Source organism: Triturus cristatus, chromosome 4_1 (genome assembly GCF_964204655.1).
Source record: "Triturus cristatus chromosome 4_1, aTriCri1.1, whole genome shotgun sequence".
NCBI lineage: Eukaryota > Metazoa > Chordata > Amphibia > Caudata > Salamandridae > Triturus > Triturus cristatus.
Genome location: NC_140585.1, coordinates 367,250,451 through 367,266,508, shown reverse-complemented (window position 1 = coordinate 367,266,508; position 16,058 = coordinate 367,250,451). Strand labels below are relative to the sequence as shown.

The 16,058-nt window shown below is 45.9% G+C and overlaps 1 protein-coding gene across 4 annotated transcripts in view; it reads right to left on the bottom strand.

Moving 5' to 3' along the window:
* Positions 1–16,058, bottom strand: part of DNM1L (dynamin 1 like) — a 610,546-nt gene that overhangs the window by 273,063 nt on the left and 321,425 nt on the right. For all 4 annotated transcript variants that reach the window (XM_085652405.1, XM_085652403.1, XM_085652402.1 and 1 more), the window contains one exon: positions 11,466–11,597. In XM_085652405.1, the coding sequence (XP_085508531.1) occupies positions 11,466–11,597 (132 nt within the window). The remainder of the gene's footprint in view (positions 1–11,465; positions 11,598–16,058) is intronic.

The window sequence follows — 16,058 nt, the reverse complement described above, 5'->3', positions numbered from 1 at the left end:
GTGGTACAACGCTACATGTAGGGCAGCTAGAATTTCTCTGGGGTTTGCCATTAAGTCCAAAGATCTAGCCTCAGTCAGGGAAGCAAGGTGGAAATACAAGTCCAGTGTAATTATAGCCAAAAAACAACGGGATGAGCAACACTGGCAAGAACTTAAAGCTGCCTGCTCCGCGAAAGACTCCAGACTATTTTGGAACATCGTCAAGTGGGGGAAAGGGGGCCTTCCAGAACCACCTTCCAACCATGTCTCGCAGAGCAATTGGTTGGATTACTTCGGCCCCCAATACAGGTGTCATCGAGGACAGAAATAGGGAACCAGTGCCCATGTCATATTTCAAGCTCCTCCCTTCAACAATGTAGATGTAGCATTAGCCTTGGATTCAGTCACGCAGGGCAAGGCACCGGGCCCCGACGGGGTGCCTGCAGATGTATTTCTTCACGAGAAACTACGCTGGGGCAAGTACATCTTGAATCTGGCTAACACAGTAGCACTAGGGGCTCCGGTGCCAAAGTCCTGGCTGGGGGCGGTAATAATCCCTATTTATAAAAAAGGGGATAAAACACTACCAGGGAATTACCGCCCCATCAGCCTTATAGACACAGTGCAGAAGGTTGTAGGCAAAATGACCCTGGCTAAAATTTCAGTATGGGAGGAAGAGAACAACATTCTATCTCTCTATCAAGCAGGATTTCGTAAATTGACAAGCACGATTGACCAGATCTTCCAGTTCACGTTATTGTACTGGAAAACAGTAGAGCTGGCGAAGGGCAGTCTTTATGCTGCCTTTATAGATCTTCGCGCAGCATTTGACTTAGTGCCCCGCTTCTTGTTCTGGAAAGTCCTAGCTGAGATGGGGATGCCACCTGAAATTTTATCGCTAGTAATGAGATTGCACGAATGCAACTCTGCAAAGATCCAGTGGGGGAGACACGGGCAACTAACTGATGAGTTCCCGGTAGAACGGGGGGTGCGCCAAGGCTGCGCTATGGCCCCGATGCTTTTCTCCCTTTTCATCAATGGAGTAGTGGAGCGTATGTTGTCTGCTACTGTAGACACACCAACATTGGATGGAGCGAAAGTGCCAATTCTACTATTCGCAGACGACACGCTCATTCTATCCAAAACCCCGAGTGGCCTGCAGCGTGCACTGAACATCTTTGAGGGCTTTTATGTCGAGCGTGGCCTAGAAGTAAATGTGGCGAAAAACAAAGCTCATGACATTCAATCCCCACCCCAGCTTTAGAGGGAACTTTTTTATGGACGGCCAAAAGGTAGAAATGGTTTCTGATTTTGTTTACTTGGGTATCCACATAGCTAAAGGTGCAAAATGGGGGAAACATATAGAAATGCCGGCTCTCAAATTCCGCCAAACCACTGGTACTATAGGTGTTGAACACAAAAGGACCAAACCCATAGCGCCAGTACTACAAGTTTACGAAGCCAAAGCCATTAGCTCGGTGCTCTATGGCTCAGAGCTTTGGGGCTATGGGAATCTTGCACCATTAACGCTTGCCGAGAATAAGTTTCTCCGAAATTTAATTGGCCTCCCTAAAAGCACACCCATGAGGCCTTTGCGTTGCGAATTAGGCAGAAAAGCCATCTTAGATATTGCTAGATTAAGACCTATTTTTTATTGGCGGCGCATATGGGTTACCCCCGAACTCGCTCATTATGCAAGGGGCTTCCTGGACTTAATAAACAGCGACAAGTTCCACAAGATAGGATGGCTGAGGGAATTGTGCAAAATGTTGGGGTCTTTAGGAATGAATGAGCTTTGGGAGAACCCAGAGGAGGCCCTGTTCCCGTCCAAAGTAACTATAAAAACCAAGTACTGGGAAATGGTCGAATATCGGGACTGGAATGAAGCCAACCCGTCTTCCATGGAGGGTCTATTCATTGAAGTAAAAGCTTCCCCTTATTTAGAGCCCTATTGGGATATTATTACCAAACCCCTGGACAGGAAGTTATACTTCCAGCTTAGAGTGGGGTCTCTCCCAATCAGATCACTAACTGGAAGATGGGCTGAGGTTAGTTCTCAAGTCTGCCCAGTCTGTAAAGCAGGGTCTGAGACCATTGCCCACTTTCTCTTTGTGTGCGGGGCTTATTCAGTCCCCCGACGTGTATGGCTGAAGGCTATGTGTAAACAGCTGGGCACAAGAGCGAGCGATATTGCTCTAAGGATTATCTGTACCAGCCCTTCAACATTCATTGCTGTGGCAGTTGCCAAATATCTGGGATGGGCTTGGGCAATCAGAAAAAAATCTCTGGTCTAATGGTAGTATAGGAGAAAATAATTTTGACCATTGCTTGCTCTCCCAGTTATAAAATTTTTGCCTCTCTGCTTTTATATTGGCTAAATAATTTTATGACTTTCAGTATCATGGATGTATTTTACCGTTTTTTATTCTTTTTAAACAAAAAGTTCTTGTAAGTGATTGTTTATATGCTTGTATGCTTCATGCTTTTATGAGTTTTTTTATCTCGAATAAAGCTATAAATTGAAATTGAATTGAGTGGGAGAGGCGGAAAAGCGTAAGCAAATTACCCTGACCAGTTGCCTTTGGACAATGGGTGTGGATACCTGGATGCGAAGCTTGGGCATTTTGAGTTTTGGTGTGTAGCGAACAGGTCTATTTCTGGGTGGCCCCACGTTTGAAAGAATGGAAGCAGAACTTGAGGATGAAGTTCCCATTCGTGGATCTGCTGTTTTAGGCGACTGAGTAGATGCGCAATTTGATTGTGTACTCCTGGGAGGTGTACTGCAAGGAGATAAATGTTTTGAGGAATGGCCCATCTCCATATGCTTTGAGACAGGTGTGAAAGCTGGAGAGAGTGTGTGTCCCCCTGTTTTTGTATACAATACATTGCTGTCATGTTGTCTGTACGGACTAGGACATCTTTGCCTACGAGGTGGAGTTGAAAAGATATTAACGCTAGGAAAATTGCCAACAATTCCAGGTAATTTATGTGGAATTATTTTTGTTGCGGGGTCCATATGCCCTGAATGGTACGAGTTTGAAGATGAGCTCCCCAGCCGGTGAGCGATGCGTCAGTTAGCAGTATCTGTGTAACTGGATTGAGCAACGGCCACCATTTGGAAAGGTTTTGTGTGTTCCACCACTGCAGAGAGCGATGGGTGGGTCGTCTACCAACACCAGATCTGTTAGCTTACCTTGAGCATGGTTCCACTGATGTGCCAAACACTCCTGTAAGGGACGCATTTGGAGTCTTGCATAAGGGACAATGAGAATGCAAGAGGCCATCATCCCAGTTAACTGCATGAACACTTACGCTGATAGTGAGTGTTGAGGCTGAATTTGTTTTATTAAAGCTTGTATGGCACTTATCCTGACTGGGTTGTGGTATGTTAGAGCTTTTGAAGTGTCTATTGTAGCCCCTAGATATTGTTGTATGCTGGACAGTTGGAGGTGGGATTTGGTGAGGTTTACTGTGAATACCAAGTCGTGAAGCAGTTGGATTGTTTTGTGTGTGTGTTGCACACAGCTGCTGTTTGACTTGGCTTTTATGAGCCAGTCGTCCATATAAGGGAAAACATGAATGTGCTGTCTTCTTAAGTGGGCTGCAACTACTGCAAGGCACTTGGTGAAGACTCTGGGTGCTGTAGTCACCCCGAATGGAAAGACCTTGAAATGATAGTGTTGACCATCTACCACGAACCGGAGATATTTCCTGTGAGCGGGGTGAATGGGAATATGAAAGTAGGCGTCCTTTAAATCCAGAGTGGAGAGAAAGTCGCCCTGTTGAAGTAGTGGGAGCACCTGTTGGAGTTTGACCATGTGGAAGTGATCCGATTGAATGTAGAGGTTTAGCGGTCCAAGGTCCAATATGGGTCTGAGGGAGCCGTCCTTTTTTAGGAATTAGGAAATAGAGGGAGTAAACCCCTATGCCTTGGTGAGGCAAGGGGACTTGTTCTATTGCATTTTTTTGTAATAGAGAGAGAACCTTTAGTTTGAGACGTGTTAGATGTTCCATGGACATTGAACGTTGCCTGGGAGGAATGTTTGGAGGGTTAGAGGCGAGTTCCAGGCAGTAACCATACTGGATAATTTGTCTTACCCACCTGCATGTTGTGATTGCATTCAAGACAGGTAGGAACTGTGAGAGACGTCCCCCGACAGGAGTGGGATGATCAGGGGGGGGGGGGGAAGTTCAGGGAAGTCACTGTTTGGTGGTAGGGGAGGTGCGTTTATTGTTGCCACGACCTCTTCCCTTACCATTGTTGCCTCTGTAGCCTCCGCGAAAGAATCCTTTGGAGGATGTTTTGAGTGGGGCTCTTATAGGACGAAGAGGGATGTTCTGAGCCAATGGTTTTGGAGCCAGCTCTGTAGAAGGAGAGGCGAAAAGAGCCTCTAGGGGAAGGCCCCTATGGACTTAGCAGTTTCCGATTTATTTTTTATTTTTTCTGATATGTCACATGAGGGTCCGAAAAGATGATCTTGATCAAAGGGCTGATTTAGAACAGCAGATTGCACCTCCTGTTTGAATCCGGATACCTGGAGTCAAGCTTGCCTGCATAACAAAACGTTAGTGTTAATAGTGCGGTATCAGCCGCGTCAAGTGCACTTTTAATTGAGGTGTTTGCGATCAATTTCCCCTCTTGGATAAAGTTGTTGGCCTTTTGTTTGTACTGGTCAGGAAGGTGTTGCATGAGCTTTTGAAGCTCGTCACAGTGAGCCTGTTGTATCTGGCCAATAAAGCTTGGGCATTGGCAATCCGCCAATTATTTGCAGCCAGTGACGCAATACCTTTACCAGATGAGACTATTAGTTTGACTCCTTATCAGTGGGGGGGGGGGGGGGGGGGTGTCACCTGTACTCGGAGCTTGTCCTCTTGCGTGCATTAGACACTAAAAGAGAATCCAACGGGATTTGACCTTTAATGTAAATTGGGTCATTGGCAGCTGCCTTATACTTTATCTATCCTGTTGTTGAGAATCCTGGCTCTCACAAGGTCCTTAAAAACTTCTGGGGCATGTTTCAGCATGCCTTTTAACACTGGCAGGGTGTGCGTGGACTTTTGCGAGGGTGCAAAGGTTTCAAGTAAAAAGTCTTCCTCTAAGGGATCAAAATGTAATTTTACCCCGTGGTATTAGGCAGCCCTATTGATTAGTTGGGCGAACCCAATATTGTCATCTGGTGGTGATGGCCTAGATGGATAGAGGTCGGGGTCATTGTGTGGGTCGGGATCTGTGTTGTAGTCATCCCAAGGGTTTACGTCATGTGGGATGGTATGTGCATCATCCCCACGTGAATCTATATTCCCTCCCCTGTCAGTATGATCAGCGTCAGTATCTGGTGTTTGAGGTGAAAAATTATGTTGTTGGGTGTGTGGTGGAGAAATTAGAAGATTTGGATCAACTGGAGAAGGAGGTGGTGAGGTGTTAGTACTCATCTCCTTTCATTTCAAGGGTATTTCAGATTCCTCTGAATTGTCCAGTTTCCTCTTTTTTTGGAGGCTTGGGTACGACTTTGCCAGTCTCTGGGTCAATAAAATGAGGTTTTAGTTTTGGATCCGAAAAATCAGGTCCATGCTGTGTGGGTAAAATGTCTTTTTTCAGTGCCGAAGATTTTGGGTCAGAATGTTCTTTGGACCGAGTTTCTGAAGCTTTCTGTGGGGTTTATGACTCCTTAGGTTTTGTTATGGGAGTTTGTGAATCCGAGACTTTTTTCGGATGAGACGATTTTTTCGTCTCCGAAGATTTTTGCGGTTCCAAATGTTTGTCCTCGATATGTTTCGACGCAGAGGGCTTCAGCGTTGAACCTGTCTTCAGTGCCGATGAAGAAGGGCATGGCACATCTTTGGTCTTGTGCTTCGGTGCCGAAGGTGACTTTTCGGCACCGAAATGGGATTGGCTCAAGCCCGAGCCGGAAGGCTTATCTTTAGGTTTCATAGACGGGCCCGAGGGCGTCTGAGACATGTTGTCGGTGTCTGCCTGAGGGTGTTACCACAGCCTTAGGTTTATTTTTTGGGAGAGGGGTTTCGGTACTCACGGACCGCTGAGCTGGGGTGAGTGTCTCCTCTTCGATATCGGAGTCGTCGGCCTTGGAGACAGAGATGTCTTCTTCATCACCTTGTTGCTCCGAAGAAGTCTGGAATCTAGCTGCTTTTGGGAGACATTTCGTGATGTCGAGCCAGACGATCACGGATGGTTTTCTTCGACCTGAAAGATTAGCACCAAACCCTGGGCATTTTTTGAAAGGAGTCCTTTCCGCTGACTGCAGGCGTGGTCAGCGCGGATAGGCCCAACGGCCCGTGTCAAAGATCGAGGTCAAGGAGTTTGGTTTTAAAGATGCGCGACGAAAGGGAAACGCGATCGAGACAACACCATCAAGTGTAGAGGAATTGCTAGTCGAAGGGGGGTTCGAAACCTACACCGAACCGGAGAGCAGTAAATCACATCCGAACCCGATGGTGGAAAAAAACAGTCTGGAGATGGAGTCGATGCCCATGCACACTATCGTCCTAAGGAGGAGTCACCTACCCCGTGACTACAAAAGACTTCTTCCAAGACAAAAACAAAGTGCAAACATCCGAGCCCAATACCATATGGCTATCTATGCACAAGTATACCATCTGCAGCTCATATGCCTCGAACATACATTTACAATTAAAAGGAATGTGGCATGATACTCTCCACACACAACTGCTGATTTAAAAGAACATGACAATCCATTAAAGTCTGTAATATTTAGAAATCCAAATCTGTAAGCCTCAAAGGTCCAAATGCCAGTGTATGGGGGTCCTTAGCATACCAGGGAATCTCACACCGTAACTAATTGGAATGTTATGTTATAATTATTTATAAAGCGCGGCAATTACCTGAAGGTGTCCTGGCGCTGAACCATTAATTTTCTGAGAACAAATCATGCGATTAGGGTTAGTGAGTAAAAAGACAGGTTTTCAGACCTCTCCGAAAGGGGAGTAGGTCCGTGGCATTTCTCAAAATTCCAGCTCATTCCAAACTTAAGCTGCGCATACCATAAAGCTTCTCCCTCCCCATGTGGATTTTTTTGACGAGTGGTACAGTCACCAGATTGGCTCCTCCGAAGCGCAGGGTTCTACGTGGTGTGTACCATTGCATTATCCGTTTTAGGAAATCTGGGCCTATCCCGTGGCGTGCCTTGAACACGGTACTAAGTTTTAAAAAGCACTCGATTCTTGACTGGCAGCCAGTGTAGTTTCCTCAATTTCTTAGAAATGAAGGCGTATTTGGGAGTACCTGTAATCAGCCTTGCAGCTGCATTTTGTAGCATCTGCAACTTGTTTGCAAAGCGTTCCTGTATATTTAAAAACAGGCTATTGCAGTAGTCTAGTCTGGACAAAATGAGAGCAGTGACTATGGTTCGCTGACAAGATGTAGGCAAAAAGGGCAGTATTTTCTTAATCATTGATTTGGTCCCCGAAGTTGAGTTTTTCCATCGATAATGACTCCTAGGTTCTTCACCTTCCTAACAGGAGTAGGAAGTGACCCCATGTCTTTTGGCCACCACCTTGGGGTCCAGAAGTTAGGGTCATTGCAGAACAGGATGACCTCGGTCTTCCCAGAATTCAATTTTAGGCAATTCTGTGACATCCAGTTACCGATTGCTTTCATGCAATCATGGAACATGTCCTCAATACCGGTTGTCCGACCAGGCCGTAAAGCCAACACAATTTGCGTGTCGTCAGCGTATGAAGTCAGGGTGAAGCCAAATGATCTGATCAGGGTGGCCCACGAGATGACAAACATTAAAAAGAGTAGAGCTAAGGGAGGACCCCTGGGGTACTCCACACGGCAGTAAGAAAGGTTTGGAATTAAAATTACCCAGTGCCACCGTCTGAGATCTGTCCGACAAAAAAGACCTAAGGAGGTTATAAACTTTGCCCTGAATACCATACACAGACCAACGGTCCATCAGAACATTATGATGGACCGTGTCAAAGGCTGCGGACATGTCCAGCATAATCAGGGCTGCTTTGCCTCCCCTGTCCACAGCCTCCCTGATCTCCTTCGTGGACTTTATTTTGCGGATTCTGTACTATGCCTGTCTCTGAACCCAAACTGAGTTGGGTCCAGAGCGTTTGTCCCAATTAGGAAGGTACTGAGCTGGGAGTTCATGGTTTTCTCAACCAGTTTTGCAGGTAATGGGAGGCGTGATATGGGTCGGAAGTCGTTTGGCTCCTTTAGGTCCAGGTTAGGCTTTTTCAATAAAGGCAATATCGAGGCCAATTTCCAGGGGCTAGGGAAGTGTCCGACTTCAAACATTGTATTAAACAATGGACTGAGTACTAAGGCTGCAGGCACCTGTGTCTGTTTAATTCTTGAGACTGGGCAGGGGTCATAAGGAGAGCCTGATCGGGTGGAGAGAAGTAGCTTCTCAGTATCTGTTGTGGACAATTGCTCAAATTTATTGAAGACCATAGGGAGATCAGTAATTGACTGCATTCCCCCTGACAGCGCCCTTCCTTCCTCTGGATTAGGGTGACTGAAGTTCAAAAAGATAGCTTCTACTTTGTTCAAAAAGAACTTGGCCATGTCGTCGCAAAGTTCCTGACTTGCCTCAACTTTTGTCATGGTGGAGGAGGCCAGACTTGAGACAGTTTTAAATAGTTCTTTTGTAGAAGTGTCTGCAGAATTAATTCGTTTTGTATACAAGTTTTTCTTTGCTTCAAATAGGAGTTGTTTGTAAATAGCCAGACTTAGTCTATACTTCTGTTTCTCCGCTTCCAAATAATTTTTCCTCCAGATTCGCTCAAGGAGGTTGCAGGAACGTTTTTGTCTCCTCAAATCTTCTGAATACCAGGAGGCTGTGGGATTCGTTCTTCTAGGGCGTATCATTTTAGCTGGAGCTAGTGTATTACAGGCTGACTCTACCCAAGCTGTATAATGAGTGGCCGCCTCTTCGGGATCAGAAGGTAGCTGACCGACAGAGGCCATGAGTACAGCCTGTAGGTCTGTACTCTTAATAGTGTTCCAGGATCTGCTTTGAATCTGGATCTTAGGGCCTTTCTCTGCCCTGTAATGGGAATCAAGGAGAATCCCAAATTGAACTCCCATATGGTCAGTCCAGATCAAAGGCAGTGTGCCCGTAAACCGCAAGTTGGGGTGATTTGAGAAGATTCCATCTAGAGTGTGTCCTGCCAAGTGCAAGAGACTCCTCACCTGTTGTCAGGTCAGCACTCCTCATCAAGTCTGTAAGGGCCACTGTGTCAGCGTCCTCCAATAATTCCAGATGGTAGTTGAAATCCCCCAAGATTGTAAAGGAGTCTGAACACAGCCCCTCTTCCAGCAGATTCCCAATAGAGGATGTGACAGTGCGCCTAGGTCCTGGGGGTCTATATACTAGAATGCCCCTAAATGTGTGGTGATTTGATAATCCACAGCTGAAGGCGAGTGCCTCACAGGCCAGGTTGTAGGCTATATGAAAGGTAGCTTTAATCGAATTGTGATATATTATGGCTAAGCCCTCCCCCCCCCCCCCTTTAGTGGTCTACTGAGGTGGTGACAGAGGTAACCTGATGGGGTAGCTTTCACAATGTCGGGACCTGAGCGATCATCTGTCCATGTTTCAGAAATTAAGGCAATTTGAATATTCTCTCCTTCTATAAGCGAGGCACATTCAACACTGTGCTTCACCAATGACCTGGCGTTCAATAGGAGACATTTAAACACAGTATTATTGTCCTCTGCCTTCGCTTTCAAATCTTCAAGCTTAATAGGTTTAATAGGCTGGTAGTGAGCCTAGGCAGTGAGGGCAGGTAACCAAGGAGGACCAGGGACTTAATTCAAACGCGAGACACAAACATCCTGAGATCTTATCAACTGGCTTTAATTTCATAAGTTGGGACCTTGTGTATCCCAGGATGTCCGAACCTCCTAGTTTACAACAGGCAAGGGTGCTGGCGACAAGCGCGGGCGCAGACGGGCTTGCTTTTGGCGCGCCACCGGCACGGTCGTGCCAGCATTTCAATGTATAGGTCCTGGAAACTAGTCTGCTGACCTAGATTCCCCCGAAGATGGAGTCCCGACTCCACATGAGTAACGGGAGAGGCCAATTAGTCCACCCGCCACTAATCACACCCAACACTGCTCCTCGCTACCCCCGGAGAATGTCAACGTGAGTTCTGCCATTGAATTGTCAACACTTAACTTGAATCTATATTGATTAGAGACATATTGAATTGTTGTTTTCTTAAAAAGTCAAAGTGTAATTTGAAAGCTGAAGAAAGAAGTTATGTTACAGAAAATAGTCTTGGAACGCCAGGTAACATGGGGCTCTCCACGATTAAATACAGGCTAATACAGGCTAAAGCTGAAGGTAGAAATAACTTCTTTCCAAAACTTCCTATCCCCGACCCCTCAAAATAATCCTAGACCAAAAGGTGCCATACATATGAACATGTATCACAATTTTACTGCATTACAGTACAATGCTATATGTATCCCTCAATGTAACTACCTACTATATTAATTTAATGTTGTTTAGGTGTTACTGGCTTCACATTTCAACTTGGAGTTATTGCACACAAAACTGCTCTACTTTCCATTTTAACTTTCTGCATTTTTTGTAGCTATATTTAATTGAAAGGTATGTGTAAATTAATTGTAGAAATGAAATGAGGACACTTTGGGAGTGTACAGCATAGAAATTGAAGATAAGTTATGGTCAGGTTGTGTTCTGTTTTATTGTACTTCTCCTCTGTATATTTGTTATTAAAGTGTTTACAAATTATGTGGTGCAGTTTAAAAAATAATTATTAAACTGTAAATTCCGCCCCCAAAATAAACTGAACAATTAAGGATGGTCCAGCAAGTCCCCATAAGTTGAGCAAGCACTGACAAGTATACATTTATAGTTCAATTGCAATTGGGAACACATAAGAGCCACTAGAGTGAAGTCTCCTCTGTGGAAAAAAGTGCTGTTAAATGCAGAGAATGTCACATAACCAACTCTCATCGTCTAGCAATCATTAAGCTTAGATACTAGCATCATATGGGAATCAAGGTGTATACACCTTGTAAACATTTGATGAGCTTGGTGGAAGACGTTTCCCAACTGGCATCACACATGGACTCCTAATGATACACTGACTTTTAGATCAGAATAATGGAAGGTAGGAGGTACACTCAAGAGTGCATTCACTTGAGTAGTAATGTCAGGGTGTGAAATTCACATAAACTTCGATGGATCACTGAAAGCATTTTTAAATAATGACCCATGACAATGAAACTCTTATCTTGATTCAAAAATAGATCAATGAACAGGTCAGTTAAACAGACTACTAGTCCCAGATAACCTATCTCACAGATTCAGAACCCTCTTCCTCAACACGTAATTAAGACCTTCAGTAAGGTAATAAAGCCACTTGTTTCTAAAGATATTATCTCTAATCCCCACATTACAATCCAAGTCATTCTTAATTCATAATGACGTGATACAATAAAACGTATTGACAACAGTTACCTGTTGAGAGTCCTAGCAAGATACTTGGTTCCATTGCGAGTTGCTAGTGAGGGATATTTCTTTTGAAGAAAAGCATATTCATCCCGGATGGAGTCAGCTACAATTTTCTTATTATTGATGTCAAGCTGGCTCCTGAAAAATAAATGCCATAAAACACATACACAATATGTCATATGTGGGCCACTAACATTTGTGGTTTTTAATCTCATACGGAAAATATAACATAGGCACACATTTTGCTTTTATCTTTGGTTTAATGCTTGTGTTACCATGTCTAATCCAATTGCACATGCAATGTAACCACTACTATCCTGAAATACAAATTGACAGATTTCAGCATGACAGAGGTGAAGTTTAATTTGTCCCAAATGCACAAACGCAACAAATAGATCGTCCTAGTGCAGAAATTCAACGTATACTTGTAATGAAAACAAAATCTTCAAATTAAGAAAATCTGTGGTGAAGAAAGGAAAATTAACTGTGCAGCTGGAACCCAGGATACCTAAGCACTACTATTACAAATGTATTACTTCTTCATTTTGAAAGGTAATGCTATGCACAGTGTTATGGGTCATTTCCTTAAATCACTGGAAAAATGCAGGAGAAAATCTGTACAATTTTGCTAAAAGTAGTCTTAAACTCCCATCACTCAAAAAAATAATTAAATAATTTGTTTCACAATCACTACAGCGAAGAGATTCTTACTTGATACAGAGAAGAAGCTTAGCCAGATATAGGCATGTTTATATGCTTTGGCTTCATCATAGTATCAGAAAGCTAACAATCACTTCCTATTACAGCGAAAGTCCATCTACAAGTTGGGAAATTTCGACTAGTGTCACATTTAAGTTTAATTGCCCATCCAATTTTAATACATACAAATAGCCACATTAGTCAGTTCATATGCAGGTAAAAATAGTTTATTTCTAAACGATCTTCTTACAAAATAGATTATATATATCGTAAAAGTGCTCAATGATCCTGCAGATGTACGGGACCGTTTAGAGATTTATGAAGTACTCATGATGGAGAACAGATGTAATAACACTTAGTTCCACTGCTACAATATTTCAAAATCCATGTGCTTTTTGGTAAAAAAAGATCAGTCATCCTGTTTTGTCTTTCAGACGTGTCTATAGAATTTCTAAGCAAGTAACACATGCTTTGCTTCACATTATTGTACTGCTGTCTTCATGTTAATGTGGACATATGGGTCCTCAAGTATGTAACCAGACTTGTTAAAAAATTGTTTTTAAAAAAAACTGTCAGCAGTCAGTTAGTCACTGGAAATTCAATAAATACCAACATTAATATTTATTCAAAATAATAATCCCTAAGAAAATGCGAAGACAAAATGGTGAGAAAAATCACATAGGTTACTATCGATAAGGAAAACGTTACAGTGGAGGCATTTGTTTGTAGCCTGTAGTACTGTAAATTTACATGCTCGGCATACTCCTGCAATCTAGTGTTGGGCTTTGACGCTGCAAGTCGTTTTTGTGTAAACAAGTCTTTTCGGGTCACAAGATACAGTGACCCCCCCCTCTAGTTGGCAAAGTGCATAGCCACTGTTGAACAAGGTTCTTACCTTCGGTAACTTTGTATCTGTAAGAAACATTAGTTAGATTCTTCACCTAAGAATATCCCCAGGCGTCAGGCTGGATCCGGAAAGAATTTGTCAGCAATACCCTTGCGCGTCGCTAGGGGTCGTCTGCGGCTCCGCGTCAGTCAGCGTCGTGATCGCCGGGATGTCGTTGTCGGAGTACTTAGACGCCGCCCTTGCACGCTGGCGTCAGTTCTTGTACATAGCTTTCCGCGCCAGGAATGCAGAGCCATGCAAGAGACCGACACTGGTGCCAAAAATTCTAGGGCCCTGAAAAGGGATGACCTCAACCCTAGATATCGGTTCGCAGAACGGGAAGGATGGGTGGGGCGGTGAGGAATCTAACTAACTAATGTTTCTTACAGATATAACAGTAAATTGTTCATCTGAAAGAAACACGTTAGTTAGATTCCTCACCTTAGAATAGATACCCCAGCAATACCAACCCCGGTGGTGGGTCTGCAAACCAAGATCACACCTGAAAGTCCTGGAGAACAGAACGCCCAAAGAAGCCGCCTCTCCGGACTTGGCTGTCCAGGCAATAATGTTTGGCAAATGTGTGCAGCAAGGCCCACGTTGCTGCCTGACAAATGTCCTGCAAGGAGACTCCCCGGCCCAGGGCAGTGGTCGCCACTGTAGCCCGAGTGGAATGGGACCTCAGCCCGACAAGAGGTTCCTTTTTAGCTAAGGAATAACAAGCCTTGATACACAAAACGACCCACCAAGAAATGGCTCGCTTGTGCACCTCCCGCCCCTTCTTAGCGTCCACGTAGCCAACAAAGAGTTGGTCGTGCACCCAGAACGGTTTGGTGCGGTCCAGATAGAAGGACAGAGCCCGTTTTGGGTCCAGACGGTGGGGCCTCTCTTCCTCTTTCGAGGGATGCGGAGGCGGAAAGGTGGGCAGTGTAACCGACTGTCCGATGTGAAAGGCAGTTACCACCGTAGGAACAAAGGAAGGACGAGTCCTTAGAACAACTTTGTCCAGATGGACAGAAAGGAAAGGAGGCTTAGAAGAGAGAGCCTGGAGCTCACTCACCCATCTAGCAGAGGTGATGGCAACCAGGAAAGCAGTCTTAAGAGTTAGAAGACGAAGGGGACAATTATGAAGTGGCTCAAAGGGAGCGCACATCAGATAGGTCAATACTAGATTCAAATCCCACTGAGGCATTATGAAAGGGACAGGAGGAAACATGTGAGTAATGCCGTTAAAGAATCGAGAAACAACAGGGGATTTGAAAAGAGAAGGCTGATCAGGAAGCCGTAAGAAAGCAGAAATAGCTGAAAGATATCCCTTGAGGGTGCCCAGAGCAGAGCCCTGCTGGGCCAGGGAAAGAAGAAAGAGGAGAACCTCAGAAAGAGGGGCGGAAAGGGGATCCACAGCCTTTGCTGTGCACCATGCCACAAATTAGTTCCACCTGCAGGCGTATACCGATTTTGTGGAGGGACGTCTGGCTGCCAGAATAACATTACAGACTTCAGGAGGCAAGTAAAATGGCATCAACTGCCGCCGCTCAATCTCCACGCATGGAGGTGGAGGCTGGACAGGTTCGGGGGGAGGACCGTCCCCTGCTGCTGCGACAGAAGGTCCTCCTGAAGAGGCAGTCGGAACGGAGGATCGAGCAATAGACTGAGTAGCTCGGGATACCAGTACCTTTGTGCCCAATCCGGAGCCACCAAGATGACTTGGGCCCGGTCGCGCCTGATCTTCTTCAGCACTCTGGGCAGAAGTGGTATAGGCGGAAAGGCGTACAACAGACCGCAACTCCACTCACGACGAAAAGCGGCTCCGAGCGAGTGCCGCCTTGGAAACTCCAACGTGCAGAACTGCTGACATTGCGCATTCGAATAGATCTAACCAAGGCTCTCCCCACTGCCGAAAGAGGCCTTGCACCACGTCAGAGTTTAGACGCCATTCGTGATCCATCATGCACCTGCGGCTGAGTTCGTCTGCTCTGGCGTTCAGAGAGCCCGCTAGATGTTGAACCACCAGGGTGATGCCCTGATGTTCCAGCCATGTCCAGAGGCGTAAAGCCTCCTGACAAAGGGTCCACGACCCCACCCCGCCCTGTTTGTTGCAATACCACATGGCGGTGGTGTTGTCCCGTGAACACCTGCACTACACTTCCCCGGACAGAGGGAAGGAATGCTTTCAGTGCAAGTTGGATCACCCTCCGCTCCAGAAGGTTGATATGGAGCCGGGACTCCGCTGGAGACCAGAGGCCTCTGATCTCCGCCTCTCCCATGTAGCCCCCCCATCCCAGAAGGGACGCATCCGTCACTACTACGTGCTCCGGTTGGGGTAGGAAGAGGGATCTGCCACTGACCCAATCGCGGTCCGTGAGCCACCACTGCAATTGTCTGGCAATGCCCTCCGAGATCAAGACATGGTCGGACAGGTTGCCCCGATGCTGGGCCCACTGAAACTTCAGGTCCCACTGCAGAGCTTGCATCCGCCTTCTGGCGTGATGCACCAACAGGATGCAAGAGGTCATCAGACCCAGAAGCCGCAGCACCAATCTGACCGAAACCCGGGATAGAGGCCGAAAGATGGGAATCAGAGCCTGAATATCCCAGACCCACTTTTCCGGAGGATAGACCCGGAACTGCGCCGAGTCCAGAACCGCTCCGATGAAGAGGAGCTTCTGGGAGGGACTCAGATGCGACTTCGGCACATTGATGGAGAACCCCAGCAAATGCAAGAGGTCGGCTGTAGTCTGGAGGTGGGAGACGACTGCTTGGGGCGAGCCCGCCTTCAACAACCAGTCGTCGAGATAGGGGAAGACTGGATCCCCTAATCTGCGCAGGTGAGCTGCGACCACCGCCATCACTTTCGTGAACACCCAAGGGGCACTGGTGAGACCGAAGGGGAGCATGGTAAACTGAAAATACTCGTGGCATACCGTGAACCGCAGGTAACGTAGGTGGGCCGGCAGGACGGGGATGTGGAAATAAGCGTCCAGCAAGTCCAACGCTACCATCCAGTCTCCAGG